Below are 27,155 nucleotides of genomic sequence, written 5' to 3'. Positions count from 1 at the left end.
CCCCCACTTATTACGTATGGTGTGGATAGGTGATAACTAAGGATTAAGGTTTATAGTTATAACTATGGTAATACCGCCTTGATTCTACCATCCACCCAAAATTGCGCTGAAAATTGGTTTTCTAGGGGGATTGTCCTCCTAAACAAGAGAGCCAGTATGTACTATATATGATTAAATTGAAAATCTTTAATAGGAAATCAGGTCTGGGTGAGGGGATGGTCTTCTATGAGAGGTGGTCTATTGGGGAGCCATCATTATACAGAGGCCTTCAGTCCAAAAAGTGAACCATCCACCATAATGGCTTGTAACAAGCTCATTTATAGCATTTCAAAGGTTTACAGTATTCACTACAAATGTGTAGTCAATGATTAGAAAAGTGATATTTGTTTTCCTTTCATCACCTGTCATCCGTTCCGTGGACCGCGGTAATGTAGCCTTTTAGACTTGTTAGCTCTGTGATCTAACATGACAGCAGAGCTTTACTATTAATTATACCTAGTTCAATTTTCTATCCTTTGATTAATGTGAGATAAAGAAAAATCAACATGAAATGCACAATGGATGGTTCTTCTTTTATTATGTGCCTAATGGGCAGATTATTTGATATTTTGGCTTTGCATTATGAGTAAATTGGAAAGTTCATTAAGGGGTGTTCCCATCCTGCACATTTATGGCATATCCACTGGCTACAGAAGCTGCATCTGTCTTGGAAGTGGCACCCTAAACACGTCGGTGTTAGTGGAGAGGTGGTTGGAAGTCCCATTCATTTGTGTCGGAATCCCAAGCAACTTTCCACTGGTAGCAGTTCACGATGAGGCCCCCGTTCTAGATATTCTTCTTCGCTGATCCTTGCTGGTCTCTACTTCTTGGTCCCATCACTATACATCACCAGATATGCCCACTCTGAGAATCAGTGGCTGTGCCGGGTCATTTCTGTGGCCAGTGATTGGTTAATTAGGAATTTTTGGCAAATTTCTGGTGCATCGAAATGAGACCTGGTAGAAACTGGCAGTGGGTAAAGGTTCGAAACGGGAGCTTTTAAAAAAAAATTTCAACCTCTAGGTAATCCCATTAATGAAAATAGTGAGGTAGTAGCTGCTTGCACTGATTATATCGACCATGCTAAATGAGCTTTTTCCTCTGTCCTTCCAGTATCTGTTTAAAGTACAGCAGGATAGCAGACCGAGTCAGCGAGGTGCCCGCAACTACCGAAGATCTGGTTGCTCTTGCTGACTTCTTGAGGACCTCAAGTGACGTGACTGTTTATAAGCTGAAGGATGAGATTGCAGAGGCCGCGAGCCGGTTAGCATTTCTTCTGGATTATGCAACTCTTCAGTGTAAGAATGGTCACTGTACTTTCACATAAATTATGTCAATATGCTTGTAAACAACTTTCATAAAATCGTTCCAGACTGCTTGCCATTAGGAGTCTCCTTTGTTCCTAATTTGCTGTCCAATGCCTGTTGTTGGGGCAAGTCTCAGCACTTCCAAATAACTGAAATCTAGCGTATGGCTAGTGCTGCAGAATCAGGGCTCTATGGTGTAAGTCCTAAAAATGGTTTTAACAACTGAGAAGCTTTAAACAAAGACATATCTAGGGGGTGGGTTTCAATTTCAGATAAAAGGACATGCTGAAAATGTATTAAGTACATTTCAGAAAGATTTTAGTTTAGTACCAACAGTGCAGAAGCGATTGCTGTAAAAAAAAATATATACGCAAGATACATCCATGTGTACGCTTCGCCCCTAATAAATTAATGTGCCAGTTGGCTTTGCTTGATGGCATTGCCACCGCCTATGGAGTGCCATAACGGGGTCAGTCTGTCCATCTGACAGCCCGCCCCTGTATCAGTGATGCTAAATTTTATATCACCAAAGTGAAATTATGGTCTGATCACATCGCAGTAATTGCATATTACCTGTTTATTTAATGCCATCAATATTTATCTAGCACCAATTGCAGATTTTCCTATATGATGCCCTTTATCATTGCCCCTTCTAATCATATGGCAGAAGAGAGATTCAATTGAAGGCAAAAAATAAAAGGATTTTAAATTATAAAATCAAATTTATAGACTTGGCATTCATGGGTGATATATATATAGAGAGAGAGAGAGAGACCGCCAAAGGCATTCCTGAAGGGGGATGTAAACATAGTAGCCGACCGTGTCTTTATTTATTATTCAGAAACACATTAAAATATATCTACAGACAATTGTGGCTGCGGTTGACCTTTCTATGTCCTTTTTTTCTACTACTGCATTTCTGTTTCTTTGATTGCAAAACCAACATGTTGTACTGTAAGTGATTGCCTTTTGGTGCTATATGAATAACCATATGCAGTGTTATAGTTTAATAATCACCCTTTCCTTTAAATAAAAATGTTGTACTGATACATTTTATAATATATACAGTGCCTTGCGAAAGTATTCAGCTCCCTTGAACTTTTCAACCTTTTCCCACATATCATGCTTCAAACATAAAGATATCAAATGTAAATTTTTGGTGAAGAATCAACAACAAGTGGAACACAATTGTGAAGTTTAACGAAATTTATTGGTTATTTTAAATTTTTGTGGAAATTCAAAAACTGAAAAGTGGGGAGTGCAATATTATTCGGCCCCTTTACTTTCAGTGCAGCAAACTTACTCCAGAAGTTCATTGTGGATCTCTGAATGATCCAATGTTGTCCTAAATGCCTAATGATGATAAATATAATCCACCTGTGTGTAATCAAGTCTCCGTATAAATGCACCTGCTCTGTGATAGTCTCAGGGTTCTGTTTGAAGCACAGAGAGCATCATGAAGACCAAGGAACACAACAGGCAGGTCCGTGATACTGTTGTGGAGAAGTTTATAAGCCGGATTTGGATGCAAAATTATTTCCAAAACTTTAAACATCCCAAGGAGCACTGTGCAAGCGATCATATTGAAATGGAAGGAGTATCATACCACTGCAAATCTACAAAGACCCGGCCGTCCCTCTAAACTTTCATCTCAAACAAGGAGAAGACTGATCAGAGATGCAGCCAAGAGGCCCATGATCACTCTGGATGAACTGCAGAGATCTACAGCTGAGGTGGGACAGTCTGTCCATAGGACAACAATCAGTCGTACACTGCACAAATCTGGCCTTTATGGAAGAGTGGCAAGAAGAAAACCATTTCTCAAAGATATCCATAAACAACAAGCCACCTGGGAGACACCAAACATGTGGAAGAAGGTGCTGTGGTCAGATGAAACCAAAATTAAACTTTATGGCAACAATGCCAAACGATATGTTTGGTTAAAGGCAACACAGCTCATCACCCTGAACACACCATCCCCACTGTCAAACATGATGGTGGCAGCATCATGGTTTGGGCCTGCTTTTCTTCAGCAGGGACAGGGAAGATGGTTACAATTGATGGGAAGATGAATGGAGCCAAATACAGGACCATTCTTGAAGAAAACCTTTTGGAGTCTGCAAAAGACCTGAGACTGGGATGGAGATTTGTCTTCCAACAAGACAATGATCCCAAACATAAAGCAAAATCTACAATGGAATGGTTCACAAATAAAGATATCCAGGTGTTAGAATGGCCAAGTCAAAGTCCAGACCTCAATCCAATCGAGAATCTGTAGAAAGAGCTGAAAACTGCTGTTCACAAACGATATCCATCAAACCTCACTGAGCTCGAGCTGTTTGCCAAGGAAGAATGGGCAAGAATTTCAGTCTCTCGATGTACAAAACTGAGAGAGAGATACCCCAAGCAACTTGCAGCTGTAATTGCAGCAAAAGGTGGCTCAACAAAGTATTAACTTAAAGGGGCCGAATAATATTGCACGCCCCACTTTTTAGTTTTTGAATTTCCACAAAAATTTAAAATAAGCAATACATTTTGTTCAACTTCACAATTGTGTTCCACTTGTTGTTGATTCTCCACCAAAGATTTACATTTGGTATCTTTATGTTTGAAGCATGATATGTGGGAAAAGGTTGAAAAGTTCCAGGGAGCCGAATACTTTTGCAAGGCACGGTATCTATAGATATTGAGGCTACAAGCCCTGGACAACTAAATAATTAAATTTGACTTCCTGCTGCCGCCACTAGGTGGAGCTCCCATTGAACTCAAAGAAAACTACCGTATATACTCGACTATAAGCCAAGATTTTCAGCCCATTTTTTTGGGCTGAAAGTGCTCCTCTCGGCTTATACTCAAGTCGTTGTCCCAGGGGGTCGGCGGGGCAGGGGGAACGGCAGCTTTCAAATCATACTTACCTGCTCCTGGCTCGTCTCTGCATCTCTGATAGTCTCCAGGCACCGGCAGCTCTTCCGGTGTTCAGCAGTCACATGGTACTGCTCATTAAAGTAATGAATATGAACACATATTCATTACTTTAATGAGCGGTACGATGTGACCGCTGAACACCGGAACAAGCTACCGGCGCCGGAGGCCATCTGTCACTGACAAGCAGGGACCACGCCGGAAGCAGGTGAGTATAACGGGGGAGGGTGAGCATTGTGCGATATTCACCTGTCCCCGTTCCACCGCCGGGTGCCGCTCCGTCTTCTGCATCCTCTGGCTGTGACTGTTCAGGTCAGAGGGCGCGATGATGTGTTTAGTGTGCGCTGCCCACTGCCTGAACAGTTACTGAGGGGGACGCGGATGACAGAGCGGCGCCCGGCGGTGGAACGGGGAAGGTGAATATCGCAAGTGTCGGGGGCCTGAGCGACAAGAGGCGAGTATGTGATTTTTATTTTTTTTTTATCGCAGCAACAGCATATGGAGCATAATCTATGGAGCATCTTATGGGGCATAATCTATGGAGCATCTTATGGGGCCATAATCTATGGAGCATTTTATGGGGCCATTATTAACCTTTATGCACAATTGTATGGGGCAAATGTTTCTATGGAGCATCTTATGGGGCCATCAACCTTTGTGCAGCATTATAAGGGGCAAATGTTTCTATAGAGCATCTAATTTGGCCATCATAAACTGTATTGAGCATTATATGGGGCGTATTTTGTATGGAGCATCTTATGCGACCCATCATAAACTTTATGGAGCATTATATGGGGCTCCTGATTCAATATGGATATTCAAAAACACTTAACCAACTGATGTCTCAATTAATTTTATTTTTATTGGTATCTATTTTTATTTTTGAAATTTACCAGTAGCAGCTGCATTTCCCACCCTAGGCTTATACTCGAGTCATTAAGTTTTTCCAGTTTTTTGTGGCAAAATTATACTCGGGTCGACTTATACTCGAGTATATACGGTATATTAACCACTTCACGACCAGAGGTATTTCCATTTTTGCTTTTAATTTTTTTTTTTGCTCCTGTTCTTCCCAGAGCCATAACTTTTTATTTTTAGGTCAAAATGGCCATAAGATGGCTTGTTTTTTGCGGGACAAGTTGTACTTTTGAACGACACAATTGGTTTTAACATATTGTGCACTAGAAAACGGGAAAAAAATTCCAAGTATGGTGAAATTGAAAAAAACGTGCAATTCCACAGTTGTTGTTTTTTTCTTACAGTGTTCACTAAATTATAAAACTGACCTGTCGTTATGATTCTCCAGGTCATTACAAATTCATAGACGCCAAACATGTCTAAGTTCTTTTTTATTTAAGTGGTGGAAAAAGAATCCAAACTTTGGTAAAAAAAAATGACGACCTGTAGTCAGGTCTCCATTTTTCATGATCTGGGGCTGAATTAGGGCTTATTTTTTGTGCGCCTAGCTGATGTTTTTATTGATATAATTTTGGTGTGTATATGATCTTTTGATTGCCCGTTACTGCATTTTATTGCAATGAAGCGAGGACCAAAAAAAGGTAATTCTCACGTTTTTAATTTTTTTCCCGTTATGCCTTTTTAGCAATCGGGTTCTTTTCATATATTGATAGGTCAGGCGATCCTGAACATGGCGATGCCAAGTATGTGAATGTTTGATTTTTTTTTTTTTTTTAATTGCTTTATTTTGAATGGGGGTGATTTGAACTTTTATATATTTTTTAAAACTTTTTTTTTACTTTTTGCATGCTTCAATAGTCTACATAGGAGACTAGAAGCAGCAGTAGTCTGATCTCCTCTGCTACTCACAGGCGATGATCAAGTGAGGCGATGATCAAGTGAGGTGATGGGTGGTGCTCATAGCAATCTGGCAATGACAAGTTGACAACCATAGAGGTCTTCTGGAGACCATCGGTGACCTGGGATCATGGGAGGTCACCGGTGGGCGGGATTTATGATTCACTTCCAGTTAGTGCAAGATAAATGCTGCTGTCAGAGATTGACAGCGGAATTGAACTAGTTAACAGCCGCGGGTGGATCATGATTCCACCCTCGGCTGTTGCAGGCACATGTCAGCTGTACAGATTTTTTGTTTACTTGTGTTATCTTTGTCTAATAATCATATTGGCCTTTTTTATCTGAAATGTTTAAGTGTGACAAACATGCAAAAGAATCAGGAAGGGGCAAACACTTTTTCACACAATTGTGTGCGTGATAAATAAATATATCTATATATATAATTGTCTAAGGGTTTTTCCGTCTGTCTGTCTGTCTGTCTTTCTGTCTGTCTGTCCTGGAAATCCCGCGTCTCTGATTGGTCGAGGCCGCCAGGCCTCGACCAATCAGCGACGGGCACAGTATCAACGTAGATGTCATAATGGTTGCCATGGCGACGATGATGTCATAAAGGTTGCCTTGACCAATCAGCGACGGCACAGTCTGCCGCGAATTCTGGAATCATGATTGTCCATATACTACGGGGACATGCATATTCTAGAATACCCGATGCATTAGAATCGGGCCACAGTCTAGTATACTATATAATTGTCTAAGGGACACTTCCGTCTTTCTGTCTGTCCTTCTGTCTTTCTGTCTGTCTGTCTGTCACAGATATTCATTGGTCACTGCCTCTGTCTGTCATGGAAATCCAATCGCTGATTGGTCGAGGCAAAACGCCCACGACCATTGCCACGACCAATCAGCGACGGCCATAGTCTGGCAGCGAAATGGCCGCTGCTTTACTGCCCTGCAGTCAGTGCTGAGTGCTCACACAGGGTTAATGCCAGCGTTAACAGACCGCGGTGTAGCGCACTCCGTTCGCGCAGCTATTAACCCTGTGTGACCAACTTTTTACTATTGATGCCTCGTATGCAGCATCAATAGTAAAAAGATCTAATGTTACAAATAATAATAATAAAAAAAAACCCTTATTCTCACCATCCGACGTCGCGTGCTGTCCTCGGCAGTGCAAGCGGCAGATTCTGGTGCCAAGGATGCTATGCGAGAAGGACCTGCCATGACGTCACGGTCATGTGACCGTGACGTCATCACAGGTCCTGCGCTCATACCAACCCTGGGACTTCAAGGGGCCTTCGGAAGGTGAGTATATGTTTATTTTTTATTTTAAGTCTTTTTTAACCACGCATATAGTGCCCACATTGCTATATACTACGTGGGCTGTGTTACATACTGCGTGGGCTCTGTTATAAACTACATCTCTGTGCTATATACTATGTAGCTGGACAATATACAACGTGACTGTGCAATATACAATGTGACTGTCCAATATACTACGTGGCTGTGCAATATACTACGTGCTCTGTTATATACTACGTAGCTGTGCAATATACTATGTGGCTGTGTCGGTTCTGTTATATAGTACGTCGACTGTGCAATATACTACGTGGCTCTGTTATATACTACGTGCCTCTACAATATACTACGTGGCTATGTTATATACTGCGTGGCTGTGCAATATACTACGTAGCTATGCAATATACTACGTCCCTCTACAATATACTACATGGCTATGTTATATACTACGTGGCTCTGCTATATACTATGTCGCTGACCAATATACTGCATAGCTGTGCAATACACTATGTGACTGTGTTATATACTACGTGGCTGTGCAATACACTACGTAGCTGTGCAATACACTACGTGACTGTGTTATATACTACGTGGCTGTGCAATATACTACGTGCCTGGTCAATATACTACGTGGCTCTACAATATGCTACGTGGCTATGTTATATACTACGTGGCTCTGCTATATACTATGTGGCTGACCAATATACTACGTGCCTGAGGCTGTGCAATACACTACGTGGCTATGTTATATACTACGTAGCTATGTTATATACTACGTAGCTATGTTATATACTACGTAGCTATGTTATATACTACGTCGGTTGTGTTATATAGTACGTAGTCTGTGCTATATACTACCTACATATTCTAGAATACCCTATACGTTAGAATCGGGCCACCATCTAGTAAATATATATATAGTATATGTATAAATTTGTGTGTATACATATATATGAAATAGTTTTCAGAGGGTGATATTGGGGGATATTAGTATAACACACAGACATTTGGCTTCTGCTTTAACCTAATGTTCTTTTTGTCCTGTTCTTACTTGATTTTGTGCAGAAAAAAATTTAGAGCAGTGAAAATAAAATTATGTATGTATCTTCTGCAGTGCCACCAGCATCATTTTAACGGCGAAGAGGCTATAGCAATAGAAAGATCTCAAATATTCTATGCAGGAGAAATATCTCCAGGGAAATACTGTGAATATTAGAAATTAGGAGAATGTGAAAAACTGCAAATATTTTATCGCTTTTTAAAAATATGTGCATATAAATCATAATAAAAGTTACAGAATATTTCCCTTAGCACAGCAAAATCACAGATAATAAGGTAATAAATTGTCCTCTTCCTGGGTATCTGATTCATTTTAAAGGTAACCTGTCAGGCGTTTCATGCTGCCCAAACCACGGGCATCAAGAATCACTCCCTGGCTGAAGTGAAGCACTGTAGTGTTTCAGAGAGATTATACTTTGAAGATCACATCACAGCTGAATGTGATTTACAGGTCTATCCCTATGAGACCTGTCAGTCATCTGCGGTGGCTATTCTGGCTCCATAACTGAGCTGCAAGTATAGGGCGCAGTACGAACCAGTACTTACACGTAGATATATCATCCAGTACGAACCAGTACTTACACATAGATATATCATCCAGTACGAACCAGTACTTACACATAGATATATCATCCAGTACGAACCAGTACTTACACATAGATATATCATCCAGTACGAACCAATACTTACACATAGATATATCATACAGTACGAACCAGTACTTACACATAGATATATCATCCAGTACGAACCAGTACTTACACATAGATATATCATCCAGTACGAACCAGTACTTACACATAGATATATCATCCAGTACTTACACATAGATATATCATCCAGTACGAACCAGTACTTACACATAGATATATCATCCATTACGAACCAGTACTTACACGTAGATATATCATCCAGTACGAACCAGTACTTACACGTAGATATATCATCCAGTACGAACCAGTACTTACACGTAGATATATCATCCAGTACGAACCAGTACTTACACATAGATATATCATCCAGTACGAACCAGTACTTACACATAGATTTATCATCCAGTATGAACCAGTACTTACACGTAGATATATCATCCAGTACGAACCAGTACTTACACGTAGATATATCATCCAGTACGAACCAGTACTTACATGTAGATATATCATCCAGTACTTACACGTAGATATATCATCCAGTACGAACCAGTACTTACACGTAGATATATCATCCAGTACGAACCAGTACTTACACATAGATATATCATCAAGTAGCTTGAACTCGACTGCAGGAGGCACATATAAAGATTCCAGAAGATTTATTTTCCAGCTGAATTCTAGCAGTTACGCAAAAGTACAGTAGGTAAAAAATACTTTTTTTGAACCAGAAATGCAAACTCATGAGCTTCTAGGATGGCTGACAAACAGTGAATGAGGAAAAAGGGAGGAGTTACTGACATCAGTTATATGGAGAGATGGGGAGAGAGGAAGAAGAAACTTATCAGGAAGGCAAACCTTACTGCATAGCAATGAAACAGCGCAATAAAACGACAATAGAATACTGTCTGTATTATTCCCATGTCGTGAGATATGACAGTGGACAGTGGCTGTGGTGTAGCCGAACTAACGTGTTCCAAGTTGTTAGTCACTGTAAGAGAAATTTAATCAGTTCTATAATATCCATATGAATTGTATACAGGTCCTTCTCAAAAAATTAGCATATAGTGTTAAATTTCATTATTTACCATAATGTAATGATTACAATTAAACTTTCATATATTATAGATTCATTATCCACCAACTGAAATTTGTCAGGTCTTTTATTGTTTTAATACTGATGATTTTGGCATACAACTCCTGATAACCCAAAAAACCTGTCTCAATAAATTAGCATATCAAGAAAAGGTTCTCTAAACGACCTATTACCCTAATCTTCTGAATCAACTAATTAACTCTAAACACATGCAAAAGATACCTGAGGCTTTTAAAAACTTAAAAACCTGCCTGGTTCATTACTCAAAACCCCCATCATGGGTAAGACTAGCGACCTGACAGATGTCAAGAAGGCCATCATTGACACCCTCAAGCAAGAAGGTAAGACCCAGAAAGAAATTTCTCAACAAATAGGCTGTTCCCAGAGTGCTGTATCAAGGCACCTCAATGGTAAGTCTGTTGGAAGGAAACAATGTGGCAGAAAACGCTGTACAACGAGAAGAGGTGACCGGACCCTGAGGAAGATTGTGGAGAAGGACCGATTCCAGACCTTGGGGAACCTGAGGAAGCAGTGGACTGAGTCTGGTGTGGAAACATCCAGATCCACCGTGCACAGGCGTGTGCAGGAAATGGGCTACAGGTGCCGCATTCCCCAGGTAAAGCCACTTTTGAACCATAAACAGCGGCAGAAGCGCCTGACCTGGGCTACAGAGAAGCAGCACTGGACTGTTGCTAAGTGGTCCCAAGTACTTTTTTCTGATGAAAGCAAATTTTGCATGTCATTCGGAAATCAAGGTGCCAGAGTCTGGAGGAAGACTGGGGAGAAGGAAATGCCAAAATGCCTGAAGTCCAGTGTCAAGTACCCACAGTCAGTGATGGTGTGGGGTGCCATGTCAGCTGCTGGTGTTGGTCCACTGTGTTTCATCAAGGGCAGGGTCAATGCAGCTAGCTATCAGGAGATTTTGGAGCACTTCATGCTTCCATCGGCTGAAATGCTTTATGGAGATGAAGATTTCATTTTTCAGCACGACCTGGCACCTGCTCACAGTGCCAAAACCACTGGTAAATGGTTTACTGACCATGGTATTACTGTGCTCAATTGGCTTGCCAACTCTCCTGACCGGAACCCCATAGAGAATCTGTGGGATATTGTGAAGAGAAAGTTGAGAGACGCAAGACCCAACACTCTGGATGAGCTTAAGGCCGCTATTGAAGCATCCTGGGCCTCCATAACATCTCAGCAGTGTCACAGGCTGATTGCCTCCATGCCACGCCGCATTGAAGCAGTCATTTCTGCCAAAGGATTCCCGACCAAGTATTGAGTGCATAACTGAACATTATTATTTGATGGTTTTTTTGTTTGTTATTAAAAAACACTTTTATTTGATTGGACGGGTGAAATATGCTAATTTATTGAGACAGGTTTTTTGGGTTATCAGGAGTTGTATGCCAAAATCATCAGTATTAAAACAATAAAAGACCTGACAAATTTCAGTTGGTGGATAATGAATCTATAATATATGAAAGTTTAATTGTAATCATTACATTATGGTAAATAATGAAATTTAACACTATATGCAAATTTTTTGAGAAGGACCTGTATATCCCAAGTGGTCACGTGTTCTAAATAAATGACTACTTTATTTTAGGCTTATACACAGTATAAGGAGTCTAGATAGAAAGTTATAAAAATACAGTATATTACAGAAAATTATAAAAGAGACATTGCCAAAAATATCATAAGCCTACAAATTTTGTATTTGGCCGTACCTCATAAATATGTAAGAAAACCATAGCAGGCACTATAAAGAAAAAACAGCCTTTAAATGGTTATCCGGTCCAAATCAATAAGTCTGCAATCACTCTGTGTGACTGCAGAATTAAGAATCCCTGTACACGTACTGTGTGGCGATTCCGACCCGGAACCAGAGGCTATGTATGAGTTATACATACTCCCGGCCAGTGGGCGCAGCCTCAGTCCATACACTTGTATAGAGGCGAGGCCGCGCCGCGACTAGTGACATGGACGGTTAGTGGGCATGTCCCGCCAGAGGGCGAGGCCTTGCTCCATACAACTGGCTCTCATACATACCCTCCAGTCCCAGGTCAGAAAACAGTGAATTCCTGCAGCGCAAAGTGGGTGGGCTGGTGGGATTCATAAGTCTGCAGTCACAAAGAGTGACTGCAGACTTATTGATTCGGACCGAACAACCCCTTTAAATAGAAGACATTATATATTATCTAATTGCCTTTCATGCAGAATACATATCTATGCCTCTCATAAACACATATATATACTACATACATATTTAGTGTATATACAGTATATTTTGATAATGTATACATTCAATATATATGGTATATATGTCTGCATACTGAACTCATTATATATAAATACTAATAAAACGTGTGGTGTTGTGATATATTCTAATATATTTAATTTACTAAAATATTAGAATGAATAATATAAAACTATAATTAAACTTAAAATCTAAGATAATATGCTCATATTCTGGGGATCAGTGTGGGTCTCAGCAGTGAAATCCCCACCGATCTACTAGTTATCACTTATCTTGGAGATAACTTGTTATGACCGAGATGCCACTTTCATGTCAGGTTTCCTCACAGACTACAGGTTCCGGGTGGTCCCAACAAAGGGGCATGCCTGTTGACAAAAGATTGAAGAGATTATGAACCCTTTGAATAGTGACTAAACTTTTTTCATTTACTTGTTGATCAGCCTTTGCAAAGTTATGAATCTTTGTAATATACTTCCTTCTGTTAATATGCTTCCTTCTTTCTAGAATCCCAGGCTGAAAGAGATGTTTAAACTGCATACTTCATGCTCTTTTAAAAGATGCTTTAAACTGCATACTTCATGCTCTTTTAAAAGATGCTTTGAACTGCTGCTCTAGGATGAATCTATACTCATATAATATTTACAAACATTCTCCCTGTGAGAGCTCTCTGCTCCCCACCCCCATGCTCAGACAAGGAGAGTGTTTGTAAATAGTGTTTTGTGTACAGATTTGGGATAGAATAGCTGTTCAAAGTAGCTCCTTAAAGACCATGAAGTAGATAGATAAAACAGCCCTTTCAGGATAGAGTTTGAGTGAGAAGTAAGATACGATTTTGGAGTGTATTACAAAGATTCAAAACTTTGCAGAGGCCGATCAATAATTAACAATAAGAAAAGTTTACTTACTCTACTGGTTTCCTGGTTTCATTCGTTTTTGGGAAACACGTAATGGCGCGATTTATCAGTATATCCCCAACACCTTGACAATACATGAATCAAGAACCTAAGTTTCCTGTTGATGCTTTGACTGAGGGAGAAGGGAATAATGTTCTCTAATGTTCTTTTATTTCATTTGAAACAAATGTTCAGATTTATTTTATTTTTTATCCTCATTTTTTTCTTCTCTATGGTATTATTTTATATATATGTGTAATTGCTGCTTATTTCCTGGCAGATGATGACTTGAAGTTAAACAGCACAGTATTCCATTGGCCGGAACAGATAGAAACAGTCTTTGAAGTCAATAACAACCGTTTACTGGCCAGGAGAGATCAAGCTGAAGCTGAACTTCGGAAACGGTAAAAATGATCAAAACCTCTATTTTCATAATCAAAGATGCAACTGAGGTAGGAAACAAAGCTTCTGTTACTGCCATGGGGAGTACATAGAGATGAGGGTGACCCATAGAAAAGATCACTATTTCTCCTTGCAGAGAGTGACGTGCCTAACATGCCATGGTAAGGAGACTTATAGGCCATTTCCAGAGGGGCATTGCTTGGTCTACAAGTTTCCTTACACTGGCATGTCAGGCATGTCGCTCTCCACAAATAGAAATGTTACCCCTTAGACTCTAATCAGAGGCATCTCATTCAACCAAATCAGATTTCATGCTTTGCTCTGAGGAGGGGCAACACTCTGAAACAAGTTCCTGCAAATTGAGATTCTGGTTTGGCTAAGTCATGTGGTAAGGCTTGTTAAAGGTTCGATGTTGACCTTTAGGATTGCTACTTCCAATACGTGGCACAAGTCCTCCACCTCTCTGAAGAGGCACTGTCCATATATAAAAGATTTACATGCACCCTTCCTAGTTGTCATGTTCCAGGGTTTGAACCCTTGAGTCTGAGTTTTGTGGTCGGCTTCTCTTCTGCCGAGCTGCAGCAGACACACCTTTTCTCTGTGTGTTTATGTTCTGTTATTCTGGCTGCAGTATGTTTTGCATAACACGGGTGTTTTTATTTGTCTGCCCTATCACCTTTTAGGTACGGCTTTATATTTGTTCCCCCTGCTATCATTTTCTGCTGGTGATATTCTCATTTGGATGTTCAGCCATTCTACTGTATTTTAAAGCTAGTCATTGTAATTCCAGCTAGGGTTTATCTATTTGCTGTTTATGTTCTTTACTCTGCTCCTGTCTTCTGTTTCTTCTAGGAAGTAGGCAGCAAATTGTCTAACAGTACATGGTTTATACTTTATTTTATATTGCGTGGTTTATTTTACTCACTCTGGGATCTTTCCTTTTTTCAGCACACTTTCCCTTTTAACACAAAAAAGGATAACCAGTATCCACAAAACACCACTCAAAAAAGAAAATAGTGATATATCATAAAATACCGTATATACTCGAGTATAAGCTGAGATTTTCAGCCCATTTTTTTGGGCTGAAAGTCCCCCTCTCGGCTTATACTCGAGTCATACCCAGGGGTCGGCAGGGGAGGGGAAGCAGGGGCTGTCTAATTATACTCACCTACACCTGGCGTGGTCCCGGCAGGTCCCTGGCTCCCCGGCGCCCCAGCTTCTTCCTGTACTGAGCGGTCACATGGTACCGCTCATTACAGTAATGAATATGTGGCTCCACCTCCCATAGGGGTGGAGCCGCATATTCATTACTGTAATGAGCTGTAACGGTGACCGCTCAGTACAGGAACAAGCTGTGGCGCCGGGGAAGCAGGGACTGCACTGAGCCAGGAGCAGGTGAGTATAAGGGGACGGGAGCGCAGTGCTGCACGATATTCACCTGCTCCTTGTTCCGGCGCCACTACGTCTTCAGCGTTTTCTGCAGTGACGCTCAGGTCAGAGGGCACGGTGACGTGGTTAGTGCGTGCCCTCTGCCTGAATGTCAGTGCAGAAGACGCTGAAGATGGAGCGGCGCCGGAATGAAGTCAGGTGAATATTGAAAGTGCCGGGGCCTGAGCGACGAGAGGTGAGTATGTGATTTTTTTTTTTTATCGCAGCAGCAACAGCAAATGGGGCAAGTGTCTGTATGGAGCATCTACTGGGGCCATAAAATTTATGCAGCACTATAATGGGGCAAGTGTCTGTATAGAGCATCTTATGGGGCCATAACGTTTGTGCAGCACTGTATGGGACAAATGTCTGTATGGAGTATCTTATGGGGCCATAACGTTTGTGCAGCACTATATGGGGCAAATGTCTGTATGGAGCATCTTATGGGGCCATAAAGTTTGTGCAGCATTATATGGGGCAAATATCTGTATGGAGTATCTTATGGGGCCATAACGTTTGTGCAGCATTATATGGGGCAAATATCTATATGGAGTATCTTATGGGGCCATATTAACGTTTGTGCAGCATTATTTGGGGCAAATATCTGTATGGAGTATCTTATGGGGCCATAAAATTTTGTGCAGCACTATATGGTGCAAATATCTTTATGGAGCATCTTATGGGGCCATTATTAACCTTTATGTATGATTATATGGGGCATATTTTAATATGGAGCATCTTATGGGGCCATCATAAACTTTAAGGCGCATTATATGGGGCTCCTGATTCAATATGGATATTCAAAAACTCTTAACCTACTGATGTCTCAATGAATTTTACTTTTATTGGTATCTATTTTTACTTTTGACATTTACCGGTAGCTGCTGCATTTCCTACCCTAGGCTTATACTCGAGTCATTAAGTTTTCCCAGTTTTTTGTAGCAAAATTAGGGGGGTCGGCTTATACTCGGGTCGGCTTATACTCGAGTATATACGGTAATCAAATTTTATTGCAAATAATATACATTATAAAAACCATGAATCACAAATAAACATGATACATGTAAAGAGGAATCCAAAAAACAAAGGAAGTAATCAAGTCAACATAGGTGGTGAAGCGGAAAGGAGTCAAGCTGCAAATAATGGTGGTATTAATATGGCTAAGTTCCTAGGGCCACAGGTATAAGGAGTCATGAGCAAGTGCGTGCAATATGAACCAGTGTTAAACAAACCACGTGGAAACAAATAAAACATATAGCTTACCCATGCTCCTGTAAACTGCCCGTCTGCCACACCACAGACACCCCGACGCGCGTTTCACGGATGTGCTTTCTTTATTTTATATTTCATGGTTTATTTTACTCACTCTGGGATCTTTCCTTTTTTCACGACACTTTCCCTTTTGTGTACTATCTGATACTGATGTGAATACCCAGGGGTCCCTATTTCTTCCATGATTCTCACCTATATGCAGCTATTGATTCTAGAAGAGACAATCGATACTGTAGAGAAACTTTACAGTTGTGTTTTTGGAGCATGGAAAATAAACTTTACGATTTGGAGTTTTTAACAGTATTAGGTAAGGTTCAGATTGCCATATTTCCCAATGTCTCTTGATCAAAGGTCTTTGAAAAAAATGTTTCTTTTACCACAAGACTATAGAAAAAGATTTCAGCTTTTCTCTACCTGTATGTACTGAATGGGAGTGCACTAGAGAAGAAGCTATACAGAACAAGCTCTGCTTTCCTACATTTGGTCAATTTGCTGTAAGCACAGAAAGCTTTGTGTTATATATTAGTTATAGAGAAAAGGTCAAAATTAATATTAGGCAAGTTAGTAGTTCAAAGTAGTTGGTTACAATAAGAAAAGTGACAGACTACAACATCCTGATTCCTGCCGTTTGCAGTAATTGGAGTTGCAAATGTGCACATAGGAGTAGGAGTATTTTGTACGAACTTTTACAGGACTTTCCTCTCCAGAGGAGCAACTTTGTAAGTAAGCAAGGAGGTAGGAAATTGGCCCGAGTGGAGTGAAGAAGAAAACAAAAACCAGGCCCTTCTGTCCTGGCCGGGAAAACCCAAGACCTTAATGGGTAGCGTATTTTAAAAGGGTTCTCAACTACTTGGGCAACCCCTTCTTAAATGTTGTACTCTCCAAAGTAAAATAATAAAAACTTTATTGTTACAATTCCTCCTATCAGTGTGTCTGGACGCAGTGAATGACAGTTCTGCTGCCCAATCTTGGACGCTGGGGCGGATTGTATCGTATCCTGGGGTTCGCTGAGCTGTCGGTGACTTGAATGACAGTTTAGCCATTCAATCAGGACCAGATTGTGCCGTGACTTCATCCATGGGTCTCCTATTCAGAGTAATTACCTGGCGATTTAACCAGCTCTCTGCCTTAGATTTCTGCCAATTGGTGTGTGTTTGTTTTTTGCTTCTAGTCTTGTATTCTGAACTTTGCTGCTCGACTTTGGATTTGCCTTCACCATCCGTTTGCCTAGCCCTTTTGTTGTAATCCACTTCCTTCTTGGATGGTTACCTTACTATGCCTTTTGTCTCACCCCTCTGTCTATGACATAACCCCCTGGCTTTTGACCTCGGACTTCTTGACTACGGTACTTAGCTTCACATCTTGTCCTTGATCAGTGACTAGCATCACACTTATACTCACCTCCCACATTGGAATAATTACAATGATGTCTACCTTGGGTCTCCCAGTGCTTATGTGACATTCTTTCACGTAAGTGCTGCAGCCAGTTAGCGGCCACTAATGCGCTGCTTTTCTCACACTTCCCTCTGACAAAACTCTGACTAGTGATGAACAGTCTGGCTCTTTTTGGTAATCTGGATTATTTGGCCCCACTCACCAAAAATAGACATTTTTTTGGATCCCAAAAAGGATCCCTTTTAAATATGTGCTCACGTACAGGTGATCAAATATTTATAGAAAAACCACACCAGTCCGATACAGTTGAAACCCCACATAGGCAGCCAGTAACCAAATATTGTCATTTTACATCCATGGGAAACATTAAGAAACCCCCAGGGGCTGTTAGCGGGGTGCCAGCTCCCATCACTCACAGAAGGAAGCCAGCTCTTTGTGCCGAATTGGATGCCAACGATCCATCGCTAACTGGGATGTCTGGGAGAGATGTGAGCGCTGCAACCCATTAGTGCAATGATGACGTTGCTGGAACGGTGCAAGTGTGGGAGGCGAATGTAATTTTTTTTTAATTTACTCAGGGGACAATAGTATTTAAGAAGGGATTGACATATAAAGGACAATCCCTATAATCTTTGCTATGAGCCCCCATCCCAAACTTTCAATGAAAAAGAATCAGAAGTAGTAGTGTGCATTTTTAGTCTTTGTTGTCTCTTCCAGAGACATTTATTCTTTGCCAAAAAACGCGATTGGGTCAACTAACATAGTATATAATTGGTTGTATCTTCAGCGCCTGAGATTGGGAAATTACATTGCATAGGACCAAGGTCGGGATGGAGATTTTGCACTCTATTAATAACTGGCAGTAGATATATTTTACTCTTGGACTCAATTTCTTAACCTGTCAGAACAGTTCAGAATATTTAATTGTGTGCTTAGATATAAATCCCTGCAGAATAAAGCCTGGCTGTATAAAGGACTGATTAGAAGTAAATCCAGGAGAATAAGACCAGGGGATTATATGAATTTTCCGATACAATTCTTGTATCCTCCGTTAGAAATTTTGCAGCTAAAATAGGCCGTACGCTGTATGGGGTAAGGACGAAGACAAGCCGCAGAATATTTTTCTAACTCTTATATGCCACACTTGTTAACAGTAATATGTCAAGGAATCCCATTGTGAATAGATGCCTCTTCAGTGTCTGTAACTCTGAAGCCTTCCCGCTAGCAATGTAAGGGATTGTATTATTTTTACCGGTTGAATAACTGAGCGATAGTACCCGACAAGTAATTGAAGCCTTGGTATTTGTCCAAAACAAGGACTGCATCAATTAGTTTTCTGTTCTTTTTTTCTACTCCGTACCTGTATTTGTGAACCCTAGGAGTCTCGTGATTAATATGGTACAGTTGTCAGAGTGAGAAAGGAGACAAGAATATACCGCACGACCGTGTCAGGTGTAAACCAGGCACAGCGGTACACCGTACTTTGTCAAATAAGACTATAGTAATGAGATAAAGTTGTGGAATAAAAAGAAGACTTATTCAGTCTTCATTCGAGGCATATCACCCTTTTGTGTCTTGTAGTAAATCTCGCTTTTCTCCATCCAGGGTAATATTAGTAATATATCCCCATCTGGTTCTTAGGGACGGGGACAACATGGGCCTGTATGATTTCAAATGCCAGGGCTGAACTTCATCCCCAGTCCGTACCTGCCAGTTACAATGTGGCACTTTACAGACAAACGGTATCCCAGTCCCAGTCCCAGTCCCAGTGTGCTGTAGGGTGTAAGGTGCATCACACTCACTTGTTGGCCGCAGGCCTCCGCTGCCTCCAGGCTTCCACCCTCAGGACCTGCTGCACACAATTCAGGGGACATCAAGTTTTATACAACAGGCAAACGTTTACTGTTTAGTTCAAGTTCGTCAGGTGGTGACAGGTGGTACAGGGCACAGCATTTCTCCTGTTTTCCTTCCTTAGTACAGTACCTCTTCAATCCTGCCACCTATTTGTCCTGGACTTCCCCCAAGCTCGCTGATTGTCTGCCTCAGGGATTTCTTGTCCATTTCGACAGTGCACCCAGGACCGGCCACCTGCCCCCCACGTAATACCATGTCCACCAACCTTTAGATGTCAGAAGACCAGGCTCGCTCCTTGGTATTTGGCCTGAGCCCTACGCTCCAGACATTATAGGAATTTTTGTGTCTGCCCCCGATGCTACCTATTGGGTGTAGCAATTTGCAAATTTAAATTCTCAAAGAAGCAATGCATGGCCTATAAGTCTCCTGACTCTGGCTTAGCACTCTCCACAGATAGAAACCTTTTTCTTTAGACCCCCTGTCTGAGGCCTCTCACCCAGCCAAATCAGATTTCCTGCCTTGCACTAATGAGCGGCAAACACCTCAAAACATGTATCTGCAAATGGAGTGTCTGGTTTGGCTTTTTATCCTAAGTCATGTGGCAAGGCTAGTCAACATTGACGGTTAGGATTGCTACCTCCAATATGTGGCACTAAAGTTCAAGTCCTCTTCCTCTCTGAAGAGGTTGTTTTACATGTTTTTTGCATTTTTCATGCTGAAAAAAAACCTGCGTTTTACATCAACGCCAAAATGAATGAGATTTCTAAGATCTCATACACACTGTGTGTTTCCTTGCATTATTTTTTTTTATCCTGTGGTGCATTTTTTTTTAATTAAAGACCCTTTGTATTCCATAAAGAAACCAAGCACTGAAATAACACTTCATACCTTTTCTCTTTAGGCGCACGGATTTTGATAAACTGCTCAAAGGCTACAAGTCTGAAATCGAGACCTTTAAGAAGCGCGAGACGATGACCATGGACGAGATGAAGAATAATGTCGAAAAACTAAATGAGCTGGACAAGAACCTGAGCGCAGCCCTAGTAGAGTTTGAGGTCGGTGATCTCGCCGTGAGCGGCTTTTGGAGAGTTTGATTCATACACTTATTTTCGATTACTTGCTAGTAGTTCATTATGTTCTCCTTCACTATTTGCAGCAAGAAAACTTTATAGAATCTTTTTCAGTTTAGCACTCTGAGGATAATGTATTAGCGTTTAATAGCAGGCGCGCTTCCAGGAGATGAATGCGGATCTGCTATTTCTGTATAGCGGGGCGAGATGAGTGCATATGGAAAAAGGTCAATGGAGCTTTCATTCAGTACGATATGTCCCATCACACAAACAAACAACATTAAGAATATTGTGAGAATGCACTTGATATCCTTCCTGCTTGTGAGATAAGATACAAGTATGTAAAGCGAACCTGTCACGTGCAGGAACATGCAGCCCGACCCATGGACGGTATAGAGAAGAAGAAGCTGAGCAGAATGATGTATAGGTTTATTGGAAAATATTTAGCATAACCTGTATTTTGCTGTTTCAATGTCTAGGAGTCCAGTAGGTGGTCCTACTAGTGAGTAAAGGGGTTGTCCACTACTAGGACAACCCCTTCTTGATCAAAATGTTTGGCTTCTATAAAGTGAAAAAGCCTATACTCACCTCCCATGCTGTTGCCGTTAACGCAGTGTCGGAACTTGCTCTCCGCGGGCTCCCGTGCAATTGTTGTGACACATGACCCAGGCGCCCAAACAGCTCTGGCGTCATTGTCCACGCCTTTGGACAAATCGAACATGGACAGTGTCTGTGTCGATAAGGTGAATGGGAGTAATTCCAAGCTCTCAATACAATGTTCTGGATGAATGCCATTGAGTACGATTGAAGGGGTTGTGCGCTACTTTGATTTTGATGACTTATCCTATGTCAACTGCCATGATATCGATTTCATAAAGGGGTTATCTACTGCTTTGATACATTGGCCTATGACCTTTTCCTTTGGATAGGTCAACAATATCAGATCAATGGTTCTTCACCAAACAGAACCCCTACCAATAAAATGTTTTCTGTCCGTTGCTGAGAACTGCAGATCAGCTCCTATTCAATATAATAGCTAATCTGCAGTACAAAAAAAGCCACTGATCTGCCAGAGCTAATAAAAGCTGATCGGTGAAGGTTATGGGTGTCCGACCCCTCACCCATCTGATATTGATGACCTACCTTAAGGATAGATCATCAGTAAGAGATGGGAGAATCATTTCGCAGAACTCCGGTCTATCGGACAGGTCAGTAATCTATGACCGCCAGACAGGAGACATGTGAATCTCCTCACCTCCTGGCATTCCTGGCTCTTGTTGTGATTAGCTGGGTTGACATCATCAATGCAGCGTTACACACACAACACGCCAATCCAATCCGACTAATCAAAGGAAGAGCCAAGAATACCAGGAGGTGAGTGGAGATTCGCCCAGTGGTCACAGATTACTGACCTGGTCAATGGTCTGCAAATTGATTTTCCCATCTCATGTCAACAGTATACAACCCCTTTAAGAAATCAGTTTCTAAGCAGGGGCTAATCCCTTTAAATACAACCCTGTAGAGTGTAGTAATATTTTTTGTACGACATTATAGTATATGGCAGTGCATTGTTGCAGCCTTCACAATGCTATGGGATGCTCATTGGGGCAGCCTACATGACTCGCCCCTAAGAGGTAAGAAGACCCCATAGTGTGGGCAAGTTGGGCAGTTAGTTTTTCCTCTATCTGACTATTGTAAAGATAACGCATCCAAGAATATCGTTCACCAGTAGAACTGAACCGTTCATACAGATGAGTTCTAGACGTCAGATGGTGCCACAGGTAAACCCATTCTTATAAATGCTATATCTATGTCCTGAATGCAACGCTGGTCACCAGCTATCGTAAGCTTTATTCATAGCGTTTAGGTTAATTGCAGCTTTGCAAAGCCTGTCTCCCTAATAATGCAACGGTGATCTCTCTTAGGCCATCAATAAAGAAGAAGAGCTGCTTGAATGGGAGAAAAGTCAATTTCCTTTGTTGCAAGAGACAATACTAAATAAGGCGCCGTTCGAACAACTCTGGGAAACGGCCTACAATTTCCACTGTAAATCTGAGCAGTGGATGAATGGTGAGTCTGTTCATTTATCAATGCAGATCGCTCCCCGGGCCCCATTGTGTAACTCAGACATGATAAATTTATACAGGAATGAAAAGCCATTTTTAATCAATTTTCTGTAGATGAAGCCAGGACAATGTAAGATTTGCTGCCTGGCATCATGAGCTTTTAATTTTATGAGCTATTTGAGTGATACTTTCACTCCTCACTTCATGGTGTCCTGTAGAGCTGGTACAATTACACATTACATTATTATTTAGAGTGAACCTGTCTCCAGAAATCACTATACAACTCCACAAATTATTAAATAGATCTCCTAGACGTGATGAGACTGGTGTACTTACCTTAAAAATCCATTTCTGTAAAATTCTGATATTAAAATTAGTTGGTTTTTTTTGAGAGAGCACATGGGTCAAGTGTAGAGTTGGTGCGAATCAATCACTGTCAGTCAGACCGGTTGGGTACAGACTAAGTGACTAGAGTTGGTACAATCGATTCGTAGGGCCCTGTCCAGCAGCCATGTCTTTAATCTCTGACCGCTGTACAGGAACATAAATTGGCCAATTCATATGTGTCCAACAGCCATGACACGGCGACCTTCTTTGCTGGGACCTAACCTAATTTGATACCTCTCCTGGGATGAATAGCCTACAGTTATAAGGGTAGGTAGGATGGAGCGGGATTAAATCCGCCATAGGCTGATGGGTGCAGTGCTCAGTCATAAAACCTATGTATACAAATAACAAAAGACTGACCGTAAGAAAGAAACACTAAGGAAGAGAGAAAAGCTCAGTAGGGTCTTATCCGGGTAAAGTGGATAAAACAAATTAAGGTTATGCTAGCCTAGTTATGTTGGGATCACACTACGTGTGAATGAGCATGTAATCCCAGCTGCAGCAGGTCCACGGGTCCAGGGACCAAGTAGTGTTAAAAGAAAAAGTGAAAAATCCCCACTGCTGGTGGATGGTAATAAATCCAGGTACACACTAGGATAATGTGTGCTTTTTTATTTTGTCTATATGTTTCGAAGTACCATACTTCTTCTTCACAGGTGCAAGCGAGTTTGTGTAACTAACAAATAAAGCTGCACACTGTAACGCTATAGTATGCGAACATGGAATATAGGAAATTGGAATCTAGATGATAGGTTAAAATGAAGATACTTAGCGCATAATATAGCGTTAGAGTGCAGCTTTATTTATTAGTTACATATGGAAGTGGCTCTCTTCCCTTGCACCTGTTCACACCTGTTTTTCTGTTTGGTTGTGACAATCAGTCTTTGATATTTGCACCAAGTGTGACAGTCTTGCCATGCCCACCAAGTGTGACAGTCTTGCCATGCCCACCATGTACGACAGCATCGCCATGCCCACCATGTACAACAGTCTCGCCATGCCCACCAAGTACGACAGTCTCACCCTGCCCACTAAGTGACAGTCTCTCCATGCCCACCATGTATGACAGTCTCTCCATGCCCACCATGTATGACAGTCTCTCCATGCCCACCAAGTGTGACAGTCTTGCCATGCCCACCAAGTGTGACAGTCTATCCATGCCCACCAAGTGTGACAGTCTCCATGCCCACCAAGTGTGACAGTCTTGCCATGCCCACCAAGTGTGACAGTCTCTCCATGCCCACCAAGTGTGACAGTCTTGCCATGCCCACCAAGTGTCAGTTTCTCCATGCCTTCCAAGTGTCACAGTCTCACCATGCCCACCAAGTGTTACAGTCTCTCCATGCCCACCAAGTGTGACAGTCTCTCCATGCCCACCGTGTGACAGTCTTGCCATGCCCACCAAGTGTCAGTTTCTCCATGCCTTCCAAGTGTCACAGTCTCACCATGCCCACCAAGTGTTACAGTCTCTCCATGCCCAAGTGTGACAGTCTCTCCATGCCCACCAAGTGTGACAGTCTTGCCATGCCCACCAAGTGTCAGTTTCTCCATGCCCTCCAAGTGTCACAGTCTCTCCATGCCCTCCAAGTGTCACAGTCTCACCATGCCCACCAAGTGTGACAGTCTCACCATGCCCACCAAGTGTGACAGTCTCCCCTTTCCCACAAAGTACGACAGTCTCGCCATGCCCACCAAGTGTGATAGTCTCGCCATGCCCACCGAGTACAACAGTCTCACCCTGCCCACCAAGTGTGACTCTCACCCTGCCCACCAAGTGTGACAGTCTCACCATGCCCACCAAGTGTGACAGTCCCATGTATAGACTGTAACTATTATGTCTTGCGATAATTAAAGGTACAGTAACTGCTAAGATCCTGGTGCCTTTTTGTACCCCATTCTTTAATCTGTTAGGTAAAACTATACATTAAATGCTCCAGAGATCCCATTCCATTTAAACCCAAGCAATAATTACAGCGGACTGTTTTGCTTTCTAATACGGCTATATGTAAAAACCCCGGATTTGTGTATTAGACTTGTGTAATCTTTACAACAGTTGGTTTCTTTGCTTTTAATGAACCATTTGCGTTATAATTACTTAACAGCATTAATTTATTGAATAGAAGTTACACATAGATCATTTTTACGGTCGGCGTGTTCTTAGATGCAAATGCGTGTACTAATTCAGCCTGGCAGCTCCGATTAAAATGTGTTGGCCCAAAAGATTAGTTACACAGCAGCACATCACAGGCTTGGATACTCACTTTTTGTATTGTAAGGGAACAGAAATAAATAATACCTCTATGGACTTATACATTAGACATATGTTGGCTGAACCTGCCAATATCAACTGGTTCTGCAGACCGTCTAGTGTGTATGGAGGTTCTGGCCAAATGATGGTCGCGATGATGTTCACCAGACATGTCCAATTTCGGACCGCCGATTGCATTGTTCTACCGGCTGATGTGTTAGACGGCAGCTTTCTCATAGAGAACACATTAGTGCTTGGCTGATAGACCGTTCCTATGTAGGGGAGAGTCATCTGAGATGCCTGAACGATCTTTCGGCCAACCGCCATCTAATGTGTATGGCTGGCCTTAGTCAATCTCTGATGACAATCATTTTGCTAATTTAGTGTGTGGCAGCCCACCTAAGAATATGCGACCTTGTCATGCATGATTGAGTTGAGTCCTCAAGGGCAGGGACCACTCTATCTGTTTTTAAAACACTAATTATATGAATGTTTAATATATTTTTTATATACTATTATGTCTTGTGCCATGAACATAATGTACTTGTCCTACTCCCACTACTTAGAGGGGTCTGATAATCGGCACCCCCACTGATCAGCAGTTAACAGTGTACGGAGTAGAATAGCACAGGTCGATGCACTGTTTAATGGCTGCTGTCAGATTAGCGCCTACTGAAGACAATAGGATATAACCTGCAGTATACGGAAGCAGCCACAAAACAATGGATGTGGATCCACGCCGCACACTGTGTACATCCGGTGACCATCAGTGCTGATCAGTGGGTTGTGTCGGGTGTTGGACCCTCACGAGCTTGTATTGGTCACCTACCGGACTGATAGGTCACCTGTCTATACCCTTGTTGCTGGGACAATATCTTAAGGCTTCTTCAGACTTGTGGGTGATCAAAAAAATTCACCAAAAGTGTGAAAAAAAACTCACGAATGTCTCTGATGATAGAACATTAAATATTTTCTCATTTGCTTATCATACGACGCATAGTTCCCAAAAAACACATTATGTAAAATTAGTCATAAATGGATTTTTTACATATTCAAGACCTGTTTTAAAAAATTATTATTATTATTATTATTATTTATTGTTATAGCGCCATTTATTCCATGGCGCTTTACAAGTGAGGAGGGGTATACATAATAAAAACAAGTACAATAATCTTGAACAATACAAGTCATAACTGGTACAGTAGGAGAGAGGACCCTGCCCGCGAAGGCTCACAATCTACAAGGGATGGGTGAGGATACAGTAGGTGAGGGTAGAGCTGGTCATGCAGCGGTTTGGTCGATCGGTGGTTACTGCAGGTTGTAGGCTTGTCGGAAGAGGTGGGTCTTCAGGCTCTTTTTGAAGGTTTCGATGGTAGGCGAGAATCTGATGTGTTGTGGTAGAGGGTTCCAGAGTAGGGGTGATACGCGAGAGAAATCTTGTATACGATTGTGGGAAGAGGAGATAAGAGGGGAGTAGAGAAGGAGATCTTGTGAGGATCGGAGGTTGCGTGTAGGAAAGTACCGGGAGACGAGGTCACAGATGTAAGGAGGAGACAGGTTGTGGATGGCTTTGTACGTCATGGTTAGGGTTTTGTACTGGAGTCTCTGGGCAATGGGGAGCCAGTGAAGGGATTGACAGAGGGGAGAGGCCGGAGAATAGCGGGGGGACAGGTGGATTAGTCGGGCAGCAGAGTTT

The 27,155-nt window shown here is 41.7% G+C and overlaps 1 protein-coding gene across 1 annotated transcript in view; it reads left to right on the top strand.

The window, feature by feature from the left end:
- DNAH3 (dynein axonemal heavy chain 3) overlaps positions 1-27,155 on the top strand; it is a 373,447-nt gene that overhangs the window by 143,897 nt on the left and 202,395 nt on the right. Inside the window, exons 14-17 of the mRNA XM_077274961.1 lie at positions 1,153-1,337; positions 13,618-13,741; positions 20,590-20,743; positions 22,684-22,828. Coding sequence (XP_077131076.1) covers positions 1,153-1,337; positions 13,618-13,741; positions 20,590-20,743; positions 22,684-22,828 — 608 coding nt within the window. The remainder of the gene's footprint in view (positions 1-1,152; positions 1,338-13,617; positions 13,742-20,589; positions 20,744-22,683; positions 22,829-27,155) is intronic.

Source organism: Ranitomeya variabilis, chromosome 7, assembly GCF_051348905.1.
Source record: "Ranitomeya variabilis isolate aRanVar5 chromosome 7, aRanVar5.hap1, whole genome shotgun sequence".
In the NCBI taxonomy this organism is placed as follows: domain Eukaryota; kingdom Metazoa; phylum Chordata; class Amphibia; order Anura; family Dendrobatidae; genus Ranitomeya; species Ranitomeya variabilis.
The sequence above is the reverse complement of the archived record's forward strand: the minus strand, read 5'-3'. Positions and strand labels throughout refer to the sequence as shown.